Source organism: Schistocerca piceifrons, chromosome 2 (genome assembly GCF_021461385.2).
Source record: "Schistocerca piceifrons isolate TAMUIC-IGC-003096 chromosome 2, iqSchPice1.1, whole genome shotgun sequence".
In the NCBI taxonomy this organism is placed as follows: Eukaryota; Metazoa; Arthropoda; class Insecta; order Orthoptera; family Acrididae; genus Schistocerca; species Schistocerca piceifrons.
In genome coordinates, this window is record NC_060139.1 from 250,049,325 (window position 1) to 250,075,043 (window position 25,719).

At 36.8% G+C, this 25,719-nt stretch overlaps 1 protein-coding gene across 2 annotated transcripts in view; it reads right to left on the reverse strand.

Annotated features, from left to right (window-relative positions):
- The window catches only part of LOC124776583 (solute carrier family 23 member 1), a 219,389-nt gene that overhangs the window by 64,350 nt on the left and 129,320 nt on the right, over positions 1-25,719 (reverse strand). For both annotated transcript variants that reach the window (XM_047251634.1, XM_047251635.1), the window contains exons 2-3: positions 23,314-23,457; positions 17,921-18,078 (exon numbers count right to left, since the gene is read on the reverse strand). In XM_047251634.1, the coding sequence (XP_047107590.1) occupies positions 17,921-18,078; positions 23,314-23,457 (302 nt within the window). The remainder of the gene's footprint in view (positions 1-17,920; positions 18,079-23,313; positions 23,458-25,719) is intronic.

The following is a 25,719-nucleotide window of genomic DNA, read 5'->3' on the forward strand; positions in this document are numbered from 1 at the left end:
GACATATTCATTTGGAGTAGTGAAATGGAGTAACACAGAACTAGAAGCACTCAATACACTTACATGATCACAATGGCACAAATATAGAATACATCACATACATTCAGCAACAGAAAGATTCACATTAAGCAGAAAGGAAGGAGGAAGGGGATTTATCGACATAAAAAACCTACATTATGGACAGGTAGACAATTTAAGAAAATTCTTTATAGAATGAGCAGAAACTAGCAAAATACACAAAGCAATCACTCATATAAATACATCGGCTGCACCATTGCAATTTCATAACCACTTCTACAACCCTTTAGATCACATAACATCAACAGATACAAAGAAAGTAAATTGGAAAAAGAAAACACTACATGGCAAGCACCCGTATCTTCTAACACAGCCACACATCGATCACGATGCATCCAGCACACGGCTAAGAAAAGGCAATATATACAGTGAGATGGAAGGATTCATGATTGCAATACAGGATCAAACAATAAGCACCAGATATTACAGCAAGCATATTATTAAAGCTCCCAATACCACAACATATAAATGCAGGCTTTGCAAACAATAAATAGAAACAGTAGATCACATCACAAGCGGATGTACAATACTAGCAAATACAAAATACACCAAAAGACATGACAATGTAGCAAAAATAATACATCAACAACTTGCCATACAACATAAACTAATGAAACAACATCTTCCCACATACAAGTATGCACCACAAAATGTACTGGAGAATGATGAATACAAATTATACTGGATCAAAACCATTATAACAGATAAAACAACACCACATAACAAACCTGACATCATACTCACCAATAAAAAGAAGAAATTAACACAACTAATCGAAATATCCATACCCAATACAACAAATATACAGAAGAAAACAGGAGAAAAAATTGAAAAATACATCCAACTGGCCGAGGTAGTCAAGGACATGTGGCATCAGGATAAAGTTGACATTATACCAATTATACTATCAACTACAGGAGTCATACCACACAATATCCACCAGTACATCAATGCAATACAGCTACATCCAAACGTATATATACAACTACAGAAATCTGTAATTATTGATACATCTTCAATTACCCAAAAGTTCATAAATGCAGTGTAACATATACCGTACAGTAAAAGGAAGTCAAGCTTGATCAAGGTCCACATCACTTTCCATTTTTAACCAGACATAACGTCTGAGAAAGGAAAGAAATAACAATAATAATAAAGGAAATAATCTAACATCTGACTGCAAAAAATTGATAGAATTCATGTGCCTATTTTCATTTATTTATGTATGTCTGTGGACAATTCTGCACATTGGTATTGAACTGGTTTACAGATGATTTACAGCAAGTTTGATGAACTGCAAATTTCAAAAATTCATAACTACATGCATACATCAGTAAAATGACTGATTTTTTCTAAAAGAGAGTCTAAAATACAAACATCCAAAAAAAATGTTGATATACATACATAATTACAAAAGTCACTTTATCCTGTCTGAAAGTTTTTTACATATTTGCACAGTTACATAATAACCATTACATTAATTTTTTGCTTTGAGGTATGCTTTTACACTGTATGGACAAATTTGAATGAAATGACATTTTAATTTGGAAATCTTCTGTATAGAGGGCATTCTGATTTTATAGGCTCTTTGTCAATTAATTTGAACTGATTTACTTCAATATCATTATCAGTTTTTTTTCTTGTGTTATAGTTATGGGTATCTCTGTTTAAGAATGCAGCATAGTTACTTTTTACATAAATAATTGTTTCCTATATGTGTAGTGACACTACTGTTAATATGTTTAGCTCCCTGAATTTACTTCTGGAGGAATCTCTTGGAGGTAATTTTGTTATGCATCTTACAGCCTTTTTTTGTAGCTTTAGTACTCTTTTTATGTGCGTATTTCCAGAATTTCACAAGAGTGGGATACCATATGAAATTTGTGAATGAGCTAGTCCATTAATACATTGTTAGCAGCATTTGTGTGTTTATTGTCTGTAACATTTTTCTCATTAGAAATATACTTGAACTCACTTTATACGACAAATATTATTTATATGCTTCCCCCATGTCAAATAGTTATCCACTGCCAAACCCAGGAATTTATAATTTTCTGTCTCTTTTAGTTCCAAGTCTCCAAGATTGACAGTAATGTTGCTCACATCAGGTGTTTTGTCTACATGTATTTGCATATATGTGCTTTTATTTACATTTATAAAAAGATTGTTTCCTCTGAAATAATTTTTTTTCCAGATTTAGAGAAGCTTTCGTTTGTAGCAAATCGGCATTTGTGATTTAGTTGCTGTATTAGATTTTCTAACTAAGATCTTACATTACATTGAGTTTTCCCCTAAAGAAGAGTAGCCCTATATATTATCTGCATTAATCATTAACTAACTCTGTTTTTGAGTTTGCTGACAACTATAATTAACATCAAAATGTTTTAAGAAACCAGTAAGATTTACCACAGGTTTTTGTGTTGCCCTGATAGATATCTCGTGTTGTGTATTTGCTTCAATTCTTATAGGGAATTAGCAAATATTTAGCTTAACAGATTAAAAATCAGTGAGCTTAATTTAAAGTTATTTGTTCACTGCCTTGTAATGCACTGCACGAGCCATAATCCAGCCCCATTGTGAATGTTGTTCTCGAACATGGGATGAATTGGTTGATGTCCATAAGCAGCTGGAAATCGCTCTGACTACTGTCAAATGACTGGCAGCTGCTACAAATTGATGTGTTGGAAGAGCTCCGGAGAGCCATGTATCTGTGATACCTATATAAGTGGTACCTCAAGGGCTATCCTCTCCTGTAAATCCTGTCCCCTCTGCAGAAAGCACAGGATCTGTCATTACTCATCCACTTGACTGAAACTGGCGTGTCAATAGTAGACCTAGGCGTCCGGTAGAGGGTGGACGAGGACGAGGCAGGACTCAGGGTGTTGTACTGACCCCCTAACCAACAAGTTTGAGGTGCTGCCTTTCACTGAAACTGAAACTTAGCCAGTGGGATTGATTCACTCATTTTGGGGAAATTGGTTTTGTCTGGAATCAGAAGGAGGAAAATGCAAAAGGGTAAGGGTCTATTAATCATTAGCAGTTTAAACATACAGTGAATGATGGTACCCCTTAGGAAAATGGCAGCAAGGGACAGGACACTAGGTGCACTCTGTGTGTATGTCTGGGGGCCTCATTCAGCATGTTTGAAGAGGCTACTCTAGCAACCACTGACAGAACAGGGTGAAACTGCAGACTGTGGTGCCCGCTGGAACAAATGGTGAAAGCTGGCTGGGCTCTGAGGGGGTCATTCCAGTGACTGCCAGAATAGGTTGAGAACAGCCTTGCACGTGAAGGTTCAATGAAGTTCACAACTTGCCACATTGTTCCCTTTGGTTCTGAGACAAGTGCAAGGACTGAACCAGACACATCAAAAGTTCTATGACAACCTAAGCTAAATGGGTAAGGTGTACACTACACATTAGAGGCTGCTACTCAGATAGCTGACTATGTTTGGGGTGCACACTAGGGGTTTTGGATTACTTGACTATCCATACGGTCCAGATAATGATAGCTGTAGGACACTCTGAAATATCAGGGTAAGATTGAAAGAAATGCCTTGCACAGGTCAGAGTATTAAAATCCTGATGGTAAATTGCCAAAGCAAACAACAACAAAGTGCCAGAGTTTGAGTCATTCATGAAAAGCAGTGAAGCTCACATAATACTAGGTGCAGAAAGCTGGCTGAAACTTGAAATTGGTAGTTGTGAGATTTTTGGGGAAAATTTAAGTGTATATGGTAAAAATAGGCAAATGGGAAATGTTAGTGGTGTATTTGTCACAGTAGACAAGAAAATCAAATCCACTGAGCTAAAAATTGAAGCTGCATGTGAGACTGTTTGGCAAGACTCAGTATCGGGGATGGGCATAAAATGATAATTGGATCCTTCTGTTGCCCACCAGACTCATCTCCCAATGTAACCAAAAACTTTAGAGAAAACCTCATATCAAGTTCCCCAATCATACTATAATTGTTAGTGGAGACTTTAATCATCCACCAATTAATTGGGAAAATTAGTTTTGTTAGTGGCGGGTGTGGCAAGACATCCTGTGAACCTTTACTAAATGCCTCCTCTGAAAACTACCTGTAACAGATAGTTAGGAACCCAACTCATGATGGAAATATGTTGGATTTAATGGCAACATATAGATCTGATATCATTGAGGATGTCCACATCAAAACTGGTATCAGTGACCATGAAATGGTTGTGATAATTTTGCGCCAATGGGGTGTTGGAATGAAGTGCAGTTGGCATCCCTGCACCCACCTGTGTTTAATGTGTATCTGCTGGACACCTGTGTTTAATGTGTATCTGCTGGAAGTTTCATTATTGCATGTCTGATAGTTATTGTTCAGTGCTGTATTGAGTGTTACATTGTGTATATGAGTAGAACATTGTGTCAACAGTTTGCAAACTTCAAAATGACAGAGTTAGAGGAGCAATGTGCCTGGATTACATTTTATGTGAAACTCAAGAAACCCTTACAGAGACACACCAAATGATGCAGGGAGTCTACGGTGATGAGTGCTTAAGCTGTACTCAGTGTAACAAATGGTTCACATGATTTAAAAATGGTCAGATGAAAGTTAAGGTTGACCCTTATTCAGGATGTCCTTTGATGTTTACTGACAGTGCTCATGTCAGGATATCAATGAAATTGTGTGTGCCAATCAAAATTGACTTCCAAGAGATTGCAGAAGAATGTAACATTTCAGTTGGATCATGTTATGAAGTCCTGACACAGCATCTTGGAATGCATCATGTTGCCCCTACGTTCGTCACGTGGCTCACGAGTCAAGACTGAAAAACCTTTGCCTCGCAACCTGTGGAGAGCTTTTGGATTATATAAATGAGAACAAGATATTCCTTAAGAGAATCATAACTGATGAAGAGATATAGATCTATGGTTATGATGTTGAGATCAAGGTTCAGTCTTCACAATGGGTCAGAGAAAGTTCTCCAAGACCAAAAAATCTCGCCAGGTCAGCTCAAGTTTTCTTTGACTTTGAAGAATTAGTTCATCATGAATTCATGCCACAGGGACAGACTGTCAATTGATGCTACCACTGGCATGTGTTGCAATGCCTGCAGGAAAATGTGAGAAGGAAATGCCTGAAATGTGGTGAGACAATTCATGGCTCTTGAAACACAATAACCCACCCACATGTTCATCCCTTTTGTTGCATGACTAATGCACAATAAATGAAAACACTGTGCTGCCTCATCCTCTGCATTCTTCAGACCTGGCTAAAAGCTGAAACCATTGTTGAAAAGGTGAACTTTTGGTGCGTGACTAATGCACAATAAATGAAAACACTGTGCTGCCTCATCCTCTGCATTCTTCAGACCTGGCTAAAAGCTGAAACCACTGTTGAAAAGGTGAAGATTTGCAACGATGGACGAGATGGAAAGAAAATTCTCAGATGGCACTTTGTGCTATCCAGAAAGAGGCATACCAAGACTGCTTCCGGAAGTGGGAACAGCATTGGGAGTAGTGTATCAATTGTGGAGGAGACTATTTCAAAGGATAACATGCACAATAAGTAACAGAGAAGCACAGAAACATTTTGTGGAGAAAGTTCTGGAATTTCGTACAGTAAACTACATAAAAAATAGCGTCTTATATCAATGTGGAACTTGAAACTCTCAGCACAGTGCAGGAGCACATAGAGGAACTCTGGATCACATTTAAAAGAATAGTTGACCATGCACTGGACAGATACATACCCAGTAGAACAGTTCATAATGGAAGGGAACCTCCATGGTACACAGTCACTGTAAGAAACTTCTAAAGAAACAGAGATTGCTGCATAATAGTGTAAAATAAAACATAGGCTACAGACAGAGAGATGCTGAATGAAACACATTTGGTTGCCATCAGAGCAATGCATGATTCCTTCAATGACTACTGTAGCAGAATATTGTCAAGTGATCTATCACAGAACCAAAAGAAATTCTGGACATATGTATAAGGCTGTTAGGGGAACCAAGTTAGCGTCCAGTCCCTAGTGAATGAGACAGGAACTGAAATTGAGGGTTGCAAAGAAAAAGCTGAAATGCTGAACACTCTTTTCAAATGTTCCTTTACATAGGAAAACCCAGGAGAATTACCCCAATTTAATCCTTGTACCACTGAAACGATGAATGAAGTAAGTATTACTATCAGTGGTGTTGAGAAATAGCTCAAATTGTTAAAACTGAACAAAGCTCCAAGGTCCGATTGAATCCCCATACTGAATTTTCAGCTGAGTTAGCCCTATTCTAACTATGATCTATATTGTAGATCAATCAAACAAAAATCCATGACCAGTTCTTGAGAAAAGGCACAGATCACACCTGTCCACAAGAAGGATAATAGAAGTGTTCTGCAAAACTACCATCCAATATCCTTGACATTGATTTGTTATAGAATGTTAGGAGATATTCTGAGTTCAAACATAATGAGGTATCTTGAACAGAATGATCTACTCAATGCCAACCAGCTGGATTTCAAATACATCGATCATGTGAAACACAACTTGAACTTTTCACACATGACATACTGAAATCTTTGGATCAAGGCAATCAGAAAGATGCTGTATTTTTTGATTTCCAAAAAGCATTTCACTCAGTACCACACCTACACTTATTGCCAAATGTATGAATATATGGCATATCAAGTGAAATTTGTGTCTGGACTGAGGACTTTTTGGTAAGAAGGACACAGCATGTTATCTTGGATGGAGAATCATCATTAAATCTAGAAGAACTTCAGATGTGCCCCGGGGAAGTATGTAGAGATCTTTGCTGTTCACATTGTATATTAATGACCTTGCAGACAATATTAATAAAAAAAAAAAACCTGGGTTCACAGGAGAGCTTCTGTAAAGTTTGGAAGGTAGGAGACGAGATACTGGCAGAAGTAGAGCTGTGAGGACAGGGCATGAACCGCGCTTGGGTAGCTCAGTTGGTAGAGCACTTGCCCGCGAAAGGTAAAGGTCCTGAGTTCGAGCCTCGATCCAGCATACAGTTTTAATCTGCCAGGAAGTTTCATATCAGCACACACTCTGCTGCAGAGTGAAAATCTCATTCTGGGTGTTATACTTTGTAGGGATATGAAATGGAATGGTCACATAAGTTCAGTCGTTGGTAAAGCAGGTGTCAGACTTTGATTTATTGGTAGAATGCTGGGAAAGTGCAATCAGTCTACAAAGGAGATTGCTTACAAATCACTCACACAACCAGTTCTAGAATGTTGCTGAAGTGTGTGGGACCTGTTCCTGATAGGACCAACAGGAGATATTGAATGTATACAGAGAAGGGCAGCACAAGTAGTCACAGGTTGTTTAATCTGTGGAAGGGGCTGAACTGAAAGACTCTTAAAGACATATGTAAACTATCCTGAGAAAGACTATTAACAAAGTTTTGAGAACCAGCTTTAAATGATTACTCTAGGAATATACTACAACCCTCTATGTATCACTCACATAGGGATCATGAGGATAAGACTAGAATAATTACTGCAGGCACAGCAGCATCAAACAATCATACTTCCCATGCTCCATACATGAACAAAGAAGGCAGAAACTCTAATGGGACATACCCTCTGCCATGCAACTCATGGTGGTTTGCAGAGTGTAGATGTAGATGTAAGACACATACTACTTATAACAAATGAAGTGTCATCTGCTTTCAAGGCAGCATTTAGAGGATCATCCTTTTGTAAGTCGTCTGTTGAAATACTACTTATAACAAATGAAGTGTCATCTGCATATATGACAGCATTTCCACCCACTATTTTAAGCATATCATTTACATTTATCATAAAAAAGTAGTGGTCCCAGCACTAATCCTTGAACTACTCCATATTTGTTGTTGCTGTGGTCTTCAGACCTCAGACTGGTTTGATGCAGTTCTCCATGCTACTCTATCCTGTGCAAGCTTCTTCATCTCCAAGTAACTACTGCAACCTACATCCTTCTGAATCTGCTTAGTGCATTCATCTCTTGGTCTCACCCTACAATTTTTAACCCTCCACACTGCTCTCCAATACTAAATTAGTGATTCCTTGAGGCCTAAGAACATGTCCTACCAACGGATCCCTTCTTCTAGTCAAGTTGTGCCACAAACTCCTCTTCTCCCCAATTCTATTCAATACCTCCTCATTAGTTATGTGATCTACCCATCTGATCTTCAGCATTCTTCTGTAGCACCACATTTCAAAAGCTTCTATTCTCTTCTTGTCCAAACTGTTTATCATCAATGTTTCACTTCCATACATGGCTACACTCCATACAAATACTTTCAGAAACGACTTCCTGACACTTAAATCTATACTCGATGTTAACAAATTCTTCTTCTTCAGAAACACTTTCCTTGCCATTGCCAGTCTACATTTTATATATCCCCTACTTTGACCATCACCAGATATTTTGCTCCCCAAATAGCAAAACTCATTTACTACTTTAAGTGTCTCATTTCCTAATCTAATTCCCTCATTATCACCTGACTTAATTTGACTACATTCCATTATCCTCATTTTGCTTTTGTTGATGTTCATCTTATATCCTCCTTTCAAGACACTGTCCATTCCGTTCAACTGCTCTTCCAAGTCCTTTGCTGTCTCTGACAGAATTACAATGTCATCAGCATACCTCAAAGTTTTTATTTCTTCTCCATGGATTTTAATCCCTACTCTGAATTTTTATTTTGTTTCCTTTACTGCTGGCTCAATATACAGATTGAATAACATCGGGGAGAGGCTAAAACACTGTCTCACTCCCTTCTCAACCACTGCTTCCCTTTCATGTCCCTCAACTCTTATAACTGCCATCTGGTTTCTGTACAAATTGTAAATAGCCTTTTGCTCCCTGTATTTTACCCCTGCCACCTTCAGAATTTGGAAGAGAGTATTCCAGTCAATATTCCTTAATCTATTTTCTAAGATAAGTTGCAGGGTCAGTACTGCCTCATGTGTTCCAGTATTTCTATGGAATCCAAACTGATCTTCCCCGAGGTCGGCTTCTACCAGTTTTTCCATTCGTCTGCAAGAAATTTGTGTTAGTATTTTGCAGCTGTGACTTATTAAACTGACAGTTCAGTAATTTTCACATCTGTCAACGCCTGCTTTCTTTGGGATTGGAATTATTATATTCTTCTTGAAGTCTGAGGGTATTTCGCCTGTCTCATACATCTTGCTCACCAGATGGTAGAGGTTTGTCAGGACTGGATCTCCCAAGGCTGTCAGTAATTGTAATGGAATGTTGTCTACTCCCGGGGCCTTGTTTCAACTTAGGTCTTTCAGTGCTCTGTCAAACTCTTCATGCAGTATCATATCTCCTATTTCATCTTCATCTACATCCTCTTACATTTCCATAATATTGTCCTCGAGAACATCGCTCTTGTATAGACCCTCTACATACTTCTTCCATCTTTCTGCTTTCCCTTCTTTGCTTAGAACTGTGTTTCAATCTGAGCTCTTGATATTCATACAAGTGGTTCTCTTTTCTCCAAAGGTCTCTTTAATTTTCCTGCAGGCAGTATATACCTTACCCCTAGTGAGATAAGCCTCTACATCCTTACATTTGTCCTCTAGCCATGCCTGCTTAGCCATTTTGAACTTCCTGTCGATCTCATTTTTGAGACGTTTGTATTCCTTTTTGCCTGCTTCATTTACTGCATTTTTATATTTTCTTCTTTCATCAATTAAATTCAATATTTCTTCTGTTACCCAAGGATTACTATTAGCCCTCGTCTTTTTACCTACTTGATCCTCTGCTGCCTTCACTATTTCATCCCTCAAAGCTACCCATTCTTCTTCTACTGTATTTCTTTCCCCCATTCCTGTCAATTGTTCCCTTATGCTCTCCCTGGAACTCTGTACAACCTCTGGTTTAGTCAGTTTATCCAGGTCCCATCGCCTTAAATTCCCACCTTTCAGCAGTTTCTTCAGTTTTAATCTACAGTTCATAACCAATGGATTGTGGTCAGAGTCCAAATCTGCCCCTGAAAATGTCTTACATTTTAAAACCTGGTTCCTAAAGCTCTCTCTTACAATTATATAATCTATCTGATACCTTCTTGTATCTCCAGGCTCTTTCTATATGTACAACATATTTAACAAAGACAAATTTGAGCAACCATTTGTAATAGTGTTGTTCACATTTTGTTTTATTTTTACACACTGCTCTCTATTTTCCAGGAATGATTTTATGTTATCTGCCAATTTCCCCCGTATACTAGAACATTTAATGTTTTCTAATAATATTTTGTGGTATACACAATCAAAAGCTTCTGAAAGACTTTCCTGACTTTAGTTGCATTGCTCCAGAAGATGATCCCACAAGGCAGAAAGAGCATAGGTGAAAGATATGCAAAATAACCCAACACTCATATTTTCAGCTTCATGTAATGGGTGGTATTTCTAAGAGTAAAACATGCAGAACTGAACTTTTTGGTTAGTTTATCTATGTGATCACTCTGATGTAACATGTTATCCAGATGGTTGCCAAGGAATTTTGCACATTTGCTACATCTGGTGTATGTTCAATAATGTTTGCTTCTGTGCTAGCACATCATTAATGTATCTCTGAAATAGCTTAATGTGAGTCTTTCTGAGTATTAAGACAATCATCTTGCTGTGAACCACTTGTAGACCAATTCAGTTATTATCTTAGCTGTTTCTGCTAAGTCTATGTTTAGATCTTTGACTAGTATCTTTATGTGACTTAATAAGCTTTCCCAGCAAAATATCTTGTGACACTCTTCTTGGGTTTGCAGCTGGATCTTCAAGCCAAGCTGACACAATATTTCAACAATATTTCAACTGTCCAACTAGTCATCCGGTTGTAAAGCATAAAAGGAGTGGCTAAATTCTGAATATGAAATGTATGATACCAAGCACTAATTGTATCTTATCTGCAACTTTGCATCTCTGCTATATGGTGAGTAGCAACTATCCTTTTCATAATATTGTTACATTCTATCCTGGATTTTCCATTTTTTTGATTTTACATTTTTAGTTTAGTAATTCAGGAGAAAGTTAGTTCAAATGTTGTGTAAGAATGTTTTATTCCACGAAGTTCTTCATTTCATTATTATTATTATTAATTCAGTTTGAAACTGAAAAGGGTAAAAGTATGTGTTGTTGATGCAAACAATAATTTGTTTTTCTTTTCTGATGGACACTTAATGAGAAACATCTCCAAAATTATGAAGACTTTATTTAGAAGTTTCTGAAATGAGCTTATTGTTCAGTACTTAATTACATATCTTCTGAATCTAACATGTTAAATTTAAAGAAAAATCATCAAAGTCAGTTTGTAAATAAAGAAACAAAAGTTTTGTTTTCTGGAATTTTCCATAATAAATTACAATGTAAGTTTCAGAATACAAATACCATTTCATAACAATAAAATAGTAGACTCCAAAAATAAATAATTTTGTAAAAGTTTACTTTTCAATTAGAAAACTATAAATTTCTAGAACTTTCACATGTGAAATAGAATCTATGGACAAAAAGTGTGCCAAATGCAGGTGGTGGTGAGTGACACTTCATTTTAGACATGTAAACTTCATCTATTTGTCTCTCTCATGTATACATTTTTTGAGTCTAATTTCAGTTCAGCATCTGTATTGCAAAGTCAGTATGCCGTTTTCAATATGGGCAATGTTTTGAATATACGGGAAGGCCTGTCATCTACAATTATTATTGATGTCCTTTTGGAAGAATATAAAACAACAAATAAATACACAAAAGTTGTGTTTTGATATACAGTAGATGCTGATGCCAATGGTAAATAATTATTATTCACACCAGGAGAAAAGGTAAGCAGTACTATTAAAAATTCCTAAGAATTGCTTCCCAATAATAATCTCAATGTGCAACATTGGTTTTTAATATGCAACAAGTGCACCAATACTGACTCATATTTCAAGTGGGCAAGTATAAAGTCGGATGCTGCTGTTGCTGAGTGTTCACCATTAATAACACTCCTCATATGCCTTGCAGTAGGGATAGCACTCACTCCACTTGGTGTATATGTTGATTACTCTCAACTAGCCTATAACAGAGTGACAGATCTAGCTTGAGAAGAGTATTACAGTATACTTATGTCATCAGCAACACCAAAGTTTTTAACCACCCTTTAGAAACATTGGAAGAGTGCTTGCACAATTATGTAAACCCATCACTGATCATTGTGGGACCCAAAATGTTATGTTCCCCCAGTCTCAGAATGGTTTTATTACTGTGACACAGTCTGTCAATGTGACATTCTGCTTTCTGTTGTGAAGGTAAGACTCCATTCATGCTGTAGAGATGTCAATAATGCAATAAAAGTTTAATCTGATGAGTAGAGTTTAGTGATCAAAGGCTTTGAATAGGTCACAGTTTAATTTTTCTTGTTTAGTTCTACCATGAGTCCATTTGTGAGGTGTTATATGGATTTCTCTGTGGAGAATCCTACATAAGAGTTGAACTGAGAAGCAGTGAACAATTTCTACTCATATAAATCAGTCAGTAAATTAATGTAGGCCACTTTCTCAAAGATTTATGAAATGACTCTAATGAGAGGAATGAGTCTGTAATTACAAGTGGTATTCTTATTGCCAGTTCCATAGACAAGCATTGCTACATTTTGTCAGTAAAACATGCTGAGCTCTGGTGTGGGCCATTCAAAAAACAGTTTTTAATAATCTGTTAGAAACATCATCAGAGCCAGCTGAATAACAGCTGATTAGTGAAGAAGTGGATTTCATTCTTGTTTCTTCATCTAATGAATACCACAGTTATTTTTAAACAAGGCTGTACTATTAGCCACACATCTCATGGGCAATTATATATTGTATTTCAGAGCTCATGTTAAACACTTCTAGAGGTTGTACAGGGAACATATCAAGTTTTACATAGGAATCCATGTCTGGAAATGGTTCATTTTCATGTTACAAGGAAAAGATAATATACAGATTTCACTCCTATTTATTGAGATTTTACAACAGCCGTTCAATATGACAATCATAAAGTTGGGGTACACAATGTATCTGGGCAGTAGAATTGAATAAACTCTGTCCAATATGCATGGCATATGGCTAATCATATCTGTGACAGCCATGATCAGTGCAACCAGATCTTCCTCCTAATGGACAGGCGTCTCATTAACAAGACTCTTCATGTGGCCCCACAAGAAGAAGTCTAAAGGGATTAAATTTGGGGATCTTGGTGGCTTAGCATATCATCCACCTGAATCGATCCACCTGTTCCCATAAACTATGTTCAGATGATTCTGAAAGCAAACTGCAAAATGTATTGCTGCGCTATTATGCTGTCCAAGGGCACATCTTCCAAAAACTCCACTAGCAGTTGTAGAAATATCAAGTACCTGGCACTTGTTAGGTGGGAAGGAAGGCTGTACAGCCCAATCATATGACCATTTAAGATACCTCTCCAGACGCAGATGCTAAAGGTGTGCTGAAATCTTTGTGCTCATGTGGCTTTGGGGTTGTCTCAGTGCCAAATGTGGCTATTCTGAGCATTCAAAACACCTTCCCTTTTGAAATGTGCTTCATCAGGGAACAAAATTCACCTTGGAAACTGAGAAAAAGCCACACAATGGTGTAAAAGCCAAGTACAGAAATTGACACATGGGACAAAATACACTGAGAACATGGCGTGTACTTTCTGAGGGTGATATGGGTGGAGTTGCTGTTCATATGGAACACACCAAACACACCAAACAGATCAGTGAGACACATGCAAGTCATGTGCAATGGCTTGAGTACTCCTCAATGGGCTCTCCTCAACTTGATGAAACAGTTCCTGTTCCAATATGACAGTGCATTGTCTTATTCAGCCACTACTGTTTGCTCCATTGCTTGTGAATTCCCAACTTTCCTGCAGCTGTTGCTCTACTCTGACAAACATGGGACGAGATAGAGACACACGATTTGGAAAGTATTTGTGGTACAGATGCTGAGCTTCTCTTCCATTACAATGAGCTTCACTGTAAATTAACGACACATCGGTTTACTCTGCGAACATTTACTTGGGCATCTTTTTACCGCAATACTGCTTACCATGATGTCAACTTATGTGTCACCAGGAAGCATGGAAACAAGGCAGATGGAAACAGAGTACATCACACAACATCACATCATCATACCATTCATGAATGTGGGTAGCACACCATAACAGGTGAACTGTGTAAGCAGCATCTAGTGTGTGACTGAGTAGCTCTTATTTTCCTTGGAACGTGAAAATTAAAGGTTTCTGGACATGGGTTCTCATGTGAAACTTCATCTACTAAGTTCCCTCTTCTACCCCTAGGAGTGTGTAACATGAATTGTGAAACACCCTGTATATAAAGAGACATCAGTGTTCAAATTAAGACATTGAGGGGATCCTACATCCTTACACATCATAGTTTTTTACAGTTTTGGGCACCTTTTTTTGCTTGTTTTCTGTGGCTGCATCTTGAGTTGTGACAAAGCAGGCTGGGACCTCTCTACTTCCTGTCTTGTTTTGCCATCTGCCTCCTTAAATTCATTTATTTTCCATTTTTGCCTAATTACCATTAACATGCATGAGTATAATCTGCATTTCTATAAAAGAGAAAGATTGGTCCTCAGTCTTAAGGAATACACCATCAGGTCTAATTTTGTGCTTAGTTCTGTGTATGTAATTAATTTTGTAATTTATTTTGACCATTCTAATTAATACCTTTTGTTATAGGGCGAAATCAGTAATTGTTTTGACTCTGATTCTAATATTGACTTATAAACAAATATAAATTCTGTGCTTATTATAAACATTTGGAAGAGGAGCTATGAGGATTCTTAAGGTATTTATTTGTCTCTATTCGAAAACATATTAGCACAGTCAGCCCTTAATTAATTCCAAAATAATTACCAGGTTTGTCAAAAGTATTGTTTGTATAACTAAATCAGTTAATTTCATTATTTAAACAAATAATTCAGCCTAATCTTTGTAATAGAAGAAAATATCAAAAAGAAGGAAATCTTTGATGTATTCAGTTAATTGAATGAGTTTTGTTTTAAGTGTGATTTCTGTAACTTAAACATCAAACAATGTATAGTTTCAGTGCCCATTATTGTGAAGATACATAAAGAACTGATTTTTGGGCCCAAGACAGTCAGTCCATGGCCGATTTATAGACGGGAATTGTGTACTGGTTAAATTAACAACACTGCATCAACTTAACAGTGGAATAAGTGTAACACAAATAGACCATGTGTTAAAACAATTAATGGCAATGTCTGTTCAGTTTATTTGAGAAATAGTGTCACACGTACCATATTATTCTGCAAGAACTGTTAACTGTGTGGTTATGTTTTTTACTGCTCATAGATGTTCAACAGCAAACTATTGTAGCAGTATGCTGATGTTTGCCTGAAATCTGTTAATGAGGCTTATCAACATTTACCAATAGTGAACTGGTGCAATGGGTGAGCAGGGGGGGGAAGGGGGGGGGGGTTTGTGAGCTGTAGAAGTAAAGAACTGTGAAACAAAATTGTGTAACTGTCAGCTACATGATTTAATAAGTAGTCAATACTGAACTTCCGTCCCCCATTTTTCAGCCAGTATAACAATGCAGTATGTCGACACTGAGGACAATTAATGAAGAAATAAAGCTGATGAACGTCACAGAGTCATGAAATACCAACAGTTATGCATCTGGTTAAACTGTTTCCAGCTGTAAACTGAGTCTTTACCTGCCTACACAGTTTTATGAACTATTGTTGCATCTGCGTTGGGCACAATATATGAAATACATATCTACATTTAGTAGGAAATACTCATGAGGTGTAGACATGCTGAAGTGTGTGTTTAGAGATAACAGGAACAAAATTATGTTCAGTTTAACCATGGGCATTGCAAGTTTATTTAACTTTAGCATGATTCAATTTGTTATGTGTTGTAGAACAAGGGACTTCTCTACCAAAGCATAGCTCAATTTTTTTGCAGATAGAACAATTGTAACAATAACATTACATTGTCAATTTTAGCCTATACTGTCTGCACCAAAACCTGCTTCTTAAGGGAATCATAAAATATAGCTATGTTACTAATATTGCGGGAGGAGGGCTGGGTGGTTGCTGGTTGCATGACAAGAACTTTGCAAGAAATTTTTGGGCACATTGGCTGAATTGTCTGAGAGGAATATCACATATGTCTGGGTTACATCTTTATCTAGTCTGACTGGTTGCACACTTTGTGACGCCAATTTTATGTGGGAAGATACGGGACTTCTGATTGCAAACTATATAAAAACATAAAATGAGCTTTTGACCAACAAGGCCTTTGTTGAAAATAGACAACACACACACACACACACACACACACACACACACACACACGCACACAACTCACGCACACATGACCACAGCCTCTGGCAGCTGGAATGCATCATGATAGCCCAGTGTTGTATGGATTTTTCACTGGATCGCTCATATTCTGTTGTTTATGGACTTTGCTGTGTTTACAAAATGGTTGTCCCATAACTTCTTCAGTGAAGTCACTAGTTCCCATTTTCTGGCAGGTACAAACACTGAATATAACCTTTACATTTTCTAACTACTTCATTGGCATTTAGTGGTTTTGGACTTGAACCTAAGCACTGCTTTGAGCAGCTCATGTTCTACTGAATGTGAGTGTGAACCTGAGCACTGTTCAACGAGAATCTCATTCAGTGTAGGTTGCAGAAAAGGGTTTTTAGTAGTTAGCGTAAACCTGTCAAGGCCATATGAAATATTCTTTTCTGGCGGAGTTTAGAATTAGTATGGGTCACATAAAGGTTTATATGTAATCTCATGTTATGTTTCTGAACTTGTGACATTAATGATTTAGAGCCAAGAGTAACCTACAAAATATTAGTTAACAATTCTTTGTGCAACTGTTGCTGATGAATCATATCAGACAACACCAGGCCTTGGGGAAATTGTTTACCTGGGAACTGGACTGTAGTCTAAGTTGTATATTTGTACCTGCGATGTAGTCTCCTACCACAGTAAGAGATGAAACGTGAGGCACAAAAATGTGCTTTAGCCCACATTCAGAAAACACCTGATGCTATCAAGGACATAAAAACTGGAAATTAAAGCCTGCATTTTATGATCAAACACCTATCTTCTTGTGGCATTCCATTAATGACATGGCTCCCAAGATTATAGTGACTGTTTCCTCACAGATTTCTTTTTCTATACATATCATTACATTTCATGGTTCGCTGTTAGCACTTGCTTAGTTCACTCCAGCAAGCCTACATGGTTTTCATCAGTCTCTTAGTTATGATATGTTCCATGTGAGAGATAATTATGTGGTGCAAAAGGCCACCAAGTGACCTTCTTTCTGTGAGTTCTTCATTCTGCTTATTTGATACTGTTTAAAGAAAATATGCTACAGTGTGTCATACTTTATTACTTACAAATAATCTATGTTTAAGGCCACACATAACAACCTCCGATTATGAGCTGGACATGGTAACTAATAATTCATGTATAGCTCATGCAGACAGACTCTCTCCACTTTTGCAATCTTCTGAACAATTGTCACTCTGTTGTGATGATTTGTCCCATTTTAATGAATCTGAAGAACTGTACTGTACTTAAATGTATGAAAATCAGTAACAGTAAAGAGTCATATTTCTACTCCCATGCATTGTGGCTTCTTCATTAACTTACCCAAAACCCTGCCAAATCAATAACTGTCGAAACATGACAAGAAGAATTTCATTAAATTGCAGTTGTTAGCACCCCATATTACATTTCAGTACAATGAAAGATACTAACACAAATTTCTTTACATTACACTCAATGTAATTAGAGAGCTGAAGCTATCAGATTCTTACCGACAGCCAAACGTTGTCTGCAGGAATGTTACTATTCCAGTAACAAATATCATTGTGGATATTATGTGTCCCCTTGCAGGATCATCTTCTTTCATGCAGAGTGCAGGACATAGAATAAAAGGAATTGATACTATAGCTCCAATCATTGTTAAGTAATGCTGAAAATGAGAAGGATTCAATTCAAGAAAATAATACTTTTTGGAAGACATTATGTTAGTTACACTTTGCTTGAAATTTCATTTGCTGCTATCCATATTATTACAAATATGAAATACATTTCAGTTATTGCTTCAGAACTGTGACTGATAGATCTAACAGCTGATATTAGAGTTTCATAAATAATTTGTCACTTAAACTGACACTATGCCATATAGAAAAGGAGCACCAACATATGAACTGTGTAAAGGGGAAAAGTGGAGCACACTATCACACACGCAAGTGTAAAAATGGATACAGATTTTTTTATTATTTTTTTTTTTTTTTTAACTTTAAAATTTCTTTGTTAAGAAAAAAGTATATAGTAAACAAGAAAAATGAAAAACTGTAGAGTTACTGGAGTGAAGAGAGACTCACTGTAAACCACATATCAAAACACAGTGAACAAGAGAGCACCAGTAATAATGAGGTATGACAGTGCTATCCCAATTGTTCCAATATTTTAACGAATTAAGTTACTGTGTAACACTTTGTATCCCACAGAATTAATCATGAAAAAATAATTATCAGATTAAATCATTTGTAAAAAGTCATATCACACATACATATAGTCTTCTGCAACAACTGCACCGTCTTTTAAGGGGAGCCGGAACTATCCATCTCCTCCATGTTAATTTTAGCAAATAGAATGAACATTTTTTCTAAAGCCATTAAACATATTGCTCTGAAATTTGGACTACATGTTCAGTGAATATTTTTCTACAAAGTTATAATGCCATGTTAAGAAATATTTATTGGTTTTTGTTTTACAATTTTTTAAAACAGATGCTTATTTTTTTCTCTAAAATTTTGCACTTTTTCTTCTATAACTCTCGAATTATACAATATTTTTTTACAATTTGTTATAAAAATGAAGGAAAAGAAGTATGTGGCACCGATTAGGTCAACACCAGCATCGACCTGAGTATCATCTTTGAACTAAGCTAAGATTATCTTTGGGCAGTTCCGCCATGTTAGTTCTTTGTAAGTCTTTGATGTGTTCAGATGAATAAACGAACTAGTGCAAAATGGGAGTGTTGTTTGGTGTAACCAACCCAAACTTCCCCATCAAAGTAAACAACATTGTGTCTAAATTTCATTGATATACTGTTAGCAGTTTTTGAGAAAATGTTCCACAAAGATGAAAATTTTAAAGTTACAGGAAATGGCTTCCAAAGCTTTTTAATACATTCCTGCCCCATATGATGGACTATCAGCATCCTCTTCTTTTCCCAGTGTTAGTTTCCTTTTCACTGGTCTTTTCTTTGCTGCATGTTGTACGCTTTTGTCTCTTCTTCCTGCACCTCTTAGCCTTTCTTCATCAATTAGGTGCATTGTGAAAATGGTGTTGTGTCCTGGTTGGAAACCTAAATGTTTCAGCACATCACATTTGATAATGTTTCCTTAATTGTATGTTGCCACTGCATCATACACTCCAAAATGCAATGTTTTTATCTGTACAAACATGCTCGTGGGAATCCTAATCCAAATTAAATTATTTGCACTTTCGTTTGGATTTTGTGTTTTCCCATGTAAACATTTTTCCAATAAACTTGCCTGTGATAAATCTCTGAATATGGGCTTAATTACAGCATTTGGCAAACTGTTTTTATGGGCAAATTCCTTTCCTGACTGGTACTTACACCATGAGTCATTACCTGTGGGGCACAGTGCATGTTGTGGGTGCTCATTTGTTGATGCACTATAGAAAAAATGATGCCCATACTGCTCTCCTCATTTGCTCAATGCTTCTTGTATTTTGCCTAATTGCACTCCCATAATACCTCTACAATCTATCGATTGCTTCATCTGTCAATCTTCCTCTTCCTCCAAGGGTCTTACCATCACTAAGCTTCTGGGATCCTAATGTCTGCTTTAGTTTGTGCAAGCGATCCCCCATGCACTTCTGCACATGTCCAATGCACTCCTGTTTTTTAATGTGAGTTTCATTGCCATAAGGTTTGAGTTCCTCTACAGCTTTATATCCCATAGAATCACCATCTCCTAGATAGTTAGTGTATCGTTTAGATTAGATTAGATTAGATTTACTTTCAATCCAATTGATCCATAGTGAGCAGGCCCTCCAAGATGTAGACGATGTCAGAAAAACAATACAACATGACAAATATTTACAACTGAATCAAATAAGCTAATGTACCTTCCACAGGTCCCAAATGGAATGATCGTCATTTTTTTTAATGAACATGATGTGAAAGAAACACACACACACACACAAAATCAGTTGGTTCTACTGAGAAATTCATCAATGGAGTAGAAGGAATTGTCCACCAATAAATTCTTTTTGCTTCTCTTAAACCGAATTTCATTAGTTGTTAAGCTTTTTATGGCTGCTGGCAAGTTATTGAAAATGTGTATTCCTGAATAACGCACACCTTTTTGTACAAGAGTAAGTGACTTTACATCCTTGTGAAGATTATTCTTATTTCTAGTATTGATTCTATGAATTGTACTGTTGATTTGAAAAAGTGATATATTTGAATGATAAATTTCATTAGGAATAAATATATTGGGAAGCAGTAGTTAGTATCCCTAGTTCCTTAAACAAGCTGCTGCAGGATGTTCTTGAGTTCACACCACATATAACTCTTAATGCACGATTTTGTGCCCAGAAAACTTTAGCTTGGCTTGATGAATTACCCCAAAAAATAATCCCATATGACATTATGGAATGAAAGTAAGCATAGTATGCCAGCTTTTACATTTTTATATCCCCTATGTCTGACACAATTCACATTGCAAATAGAGATTTGTTAAGACGCTTCAGTAGTTCTGTGGTGTGCTCCTCCCTCCTGTGATCTGGAAAAAAGTGCTTTCACTCCCTCTACTTCAATCACTCCACTCATGCAGTGAAAATTTGCTTCACAGCTTTCACTATGTTTGTCTTTGGTACTGCCCTTACATCTACCATATTTTGAGAGAATAGCAACATCAATTACTTTGCAACAGTCTCCACTGGTAGCTGTCACAACTCCATTTAGAGATTTATGACTTCTACGTTGCCATGATCCATATAAAGCAACTGTTAAATCTCTACAATTCCCATTATCTGTCACAGCTTCTTCAACTGCTTTCTTCACTGTTGCTTGAGCAATATCTTCAGCAGAAGGTCCACCCATTCATTATAAAATCCAAACTTGGTTGGTGGTTTTGGCAAGTTCATAATTCCTCATAACACTGTCCCTGCAGCACTGCCCTTGCCATTGCAACGCAAGCCATACACTAGCCTAACATTTATATCATACACCTTCTTTCCACTATTACCACTACAAGGAATACTGTTAGAATTAGAAAACGAAACTTCTGCAGTGCATTTGTTACACTTCAATAACATTTTACATGCCAAACCAATTTGTGAAGTTATTTCCAAATCCAGTCCTCTTTCTTTACAAACATGGCACAATACATTATGTTTCAAAATATTAGAGAGCAAGAAAATGTTAATTATTTCATTCACATCATTACTGTCACTTTCGTAGTTTTCAAATTTTTCTTTGCTGTCACAAAGTTTCTTGCTCGAAGTAGTTCTATCACATTCATTTGAGTAGTCGGTGAAGCAGTTTGAGCAGACTCTCCCATTGAAACAACAAAAGATTTGTTCTTCCACTCATTGTGCCTTTTCTTAAACACTCAATTGCTGAAACGGGGCATATTGATATCCACAAATCAAATACGTAAAACAGGTACGAGCAAAATTCATCAAATACGCAAAATTGAACAGCTAAACAACACAAAGCAAACTCCACAAGTCAACACACATGGTATAGCATTTATGTTTACCAATATGAACAGTCACTTATCACAGAGATAAAGCCATACAACGTTGGAAAACAAAACACTGTCAAATTCTGCAAAGATACCCTGCTTGCAGCCAGCGAGCGGCGCCGTCAGAGGTGATACACCAAGTCGCTACAACTGTTTATGCTGCGTGTCAACTTTGTAGCAATAAAAAACACACTTAGATTTCACTTAGAAGGGTGAAACTTGATTTGTTTTATTCAGAGAACTCCAAATAATTTTACAATGAAAAAAACCAAAAAACATTAATTTTGTCATTTTCATCATTCTGGCTCCCCTTAATATGAGAATGGTAATCATGCAGCTAATCACCAATGTGAATGTGAGCAACTGAAGTGTGCCTAATGCCAAACTGTTGCAAGAGCATGTTGTTTGTCAAATTGTGACCAAAATTCAACAGTTGCTTCACAAAATGTGCAATCCATCTTTCCTCCATCACCAACAACACCATCACCAGTTTCTGGGAGAACTTGCTCACTTTCAGTCCTGCAGTTCCCTCTGTCTTATTTTTTTTATCAATCCCTGTTCTACACCATTTTTAGTCCTCTCTTTTACATTGCCTTCCCCTGTTACCACCCATTTTCTTTACCCTTTTGCCTACCTGCAGACTGCTCTCTGGCCTTCACATAAGTTATATTTGCAAACCTATGTATTATTCTCCATGGACCCCTTCTTTAAGGTATGTTTTCTTAGCAGTCTCTCTGGATGTGCCCCTCTAAACCTTGTGCATCTCCATCTTCCCCCCCCCCCCCCCTCCATCCTCCCATCCTCCCATTTTCTATGCACACCTGTGTACAACTATCCACCACTACATGAATAACCTGGATTTGCTCTTTAATTGTGACTTTGTGTGCATGCGTCTCACCTCTTCTATATACATGCCAACTATCTATCCAGTATGATCACTGACTCCTGATGGAATGCACTATTGTGATAATTACTTTCCTTAAGACACTTTTTAACAACTAAAAACATAATTCCTTCTACAATATATCCTTTGTCCATATAGCTAGAAAGACTTAATGCCAGTTAAAGAATATTTGCAAGTAAAACCCAGCATATATATTAGCAAGAATGTAAATGAAATTTTGTCATAAAATAAATCATTTTTCATCAGAAAACTATTTTTAAGAACCCATTCATAAGACGGCTACATGTTTTTAAAATTTGGAATGCATTCATTAAACATGAACAACATGACATTAATTATTATTATGTACTTAGTGTTTTGGGTTCAGCTAATTTTTTGCACAATTCCTGAGTAGAGAGTGAAAAGACAGTAGAGACTAAATATCAATCAAGCAGATACAAACAGAAAAGTAAGCCATGCAGTTAGGGCACTTACATACAAATTATCAAAGAATTACATTAAGTGAAAATACCTGCAATGCCATAAATATACATAAGTACCAAGGTGGAACATCATCAATTCCATAAGATATGCCACTTTTCTCTTTCTTGCTTGCCTCATTTGTACCAACTGCCCCATTGGCTTGTTCACGAACATCTGCATCCACACCTACAATCTGCAAGATGTCAGAAACTGTTAGAGTCTAAAAATGAAGAAATAGCCAATGAAGGTTGTATGTCAATTAATACTAATGTCATCACATTTTTTTGGCAAATGGCTAAGTTATTTGTTTTTACTCAAGTATCCAAATGCATTTTATCACAAAGAGTATTCACTACTTTTGCTAGTATGACATCCACATTTAACAGTTTGATATAAAATATATGCATGAATTTCAAAAGTGAAAAACTAATAAAACATCTAACACTTCAAGAATAAAAGGATTAAAATCAATCAATGAGAGTTGCATGAATTTTTTCACTTATCTGTCACTGGGCATAATTTTCAGACTGAGCATACATTGTATGTCATTGGTGACTTTAACTTCAATTCTCTCACCATACAGATGCCCTCCCCCAACATTTCCCATGAGTAAGTGATATTACCATCCAATTACATGCACTTTACCTACATTTTCCTTGCTTTCACCCTCTCATTTCAGGCAGATTTTTGCCATTTTGAGAAGACACTACTTTATACTTTTAATCATCCCTCTTTCTCTGTGACCAGTTAAATATGCTCTGTTTGTGTTCTTTGAGGTTAAACATCTGCAATCTGACAAATTCGCTTTGTATTTTGTTTCACTATCTTACTATTGTAACAAAACTTCAAATTATTTAATCTCAAATGGACACTCAGAACTGCAGCATCTGCTTGTCAAAATACACTGTTCAGTCAGTTAATATAACCACCTGTCAAACGCCTGAGTAACCACCTTTTGCAATGCACATTTGCAGTGCAGAGGCATATCAACAACACCTGGTGGCAGCTGAGGGTTTTGATTAATTACCTTTCTTTCTAGAAAAGCTGCATGGTCATCACTGGTATCTGTTCTTTCAGAACAGATACTTTCTTCATATAGTTAAAGGCTACCCAGCCATTGACCTTCTTCTGTGTGAATGGGCACACTTTGTCCGAATTCTTACGGGAATTGTCACGTTAGTTGGTGTGAGCAATGAGTGAATGGGCAAATATCCTTTAGAAACATTACGAATGTAGGTTGTGGACAGTTGGGAATGTGGGTCTCACGGGAAGCGTGCAAGGTATAAGTCCCTGCAGTTGCACTATCCTCTGTGCCCTCAGTGGCTCAGATGGATAGAACGTCTGCCACATAAGCAGGCGATCCCGGTTTCGAGTCCCGGTCGGGACACGCATATATCAACAACACCTTTTGGCAGCTGAGTGTTTCGATTAATTATCATTTCCTTCTAGAGAGGCTGCATGGTCATCATTGGTATCTGTTCTTTCAGAACAGTTACTTTCTTCACTTGTTGCTGTTATTGTCATATTCACTCTAAATACAGATTTGATGAAGCTCACAGCACTCACCTATTCTGCAAAAGTTTCAGTATCACTATAAAACAGTTGCAATTTACATTATTTTGAACTTCCTTACTTTATTCAACCTTTAGAGTCCCTCTGGTAGTTTTACCCCTCCCTGAACATCCCCTCCCCTCCCACACATACACATACTTGCTTCCTTTACCAAGTTAATTGTTTTCAGTTGCTTCAGGATATGGTCTTTTAGCAAAGTTCTGCCATAAAGCATTCTTCTGCTGGTTCAATTCAATAGCTCTTGGTTTCAGCAAAATGATTATTTTGAATCAATCACTTTTCAAATGCTTCTGTTCTCTTGTTGTATGTGCTGTTTAGTGTCCATGTTTCATGTCTGTACAAGGCTACACTCCAAATGAATACTTTTATGGGAACAAGATATGAACAGCGGTATACAGAATAAACTTTCCTCACTAATATCTGCACATACATATATTTCGACAATTATCATACACATGTACACAGTACAAGGTACAAGAACAGACTGAATTAACATGGCGGCTCCGATGAGCAACCTGAGTCTCAAAGATATGACTTATCAACACCATACTTTCATAAGAGATTGCCAAAAATGTCAATTTTTATTTAGTATTAATATATTTCTCTTTTTCTTTTCTTGCTATTACCTGTCTGCATTTTATACCCCCTTCATTGCTCCTATTGTCAGTTATTTTGCTGTACAATCAATATATTTCATTTACAACTTTGAGTTTATGATGTCCTAATCTAATGTGCTTCAATTCAACTACCGGTACATTCCATTATCCTTGTTTTACTTTTATCTGTGTGCATAAGAAAAAAATCTTTTTAAGAAACTATACATTCCATTCAACTGATCTCCCAAGTCACATGAAATCTCTTGATTATAGTGTCATCAGAATCC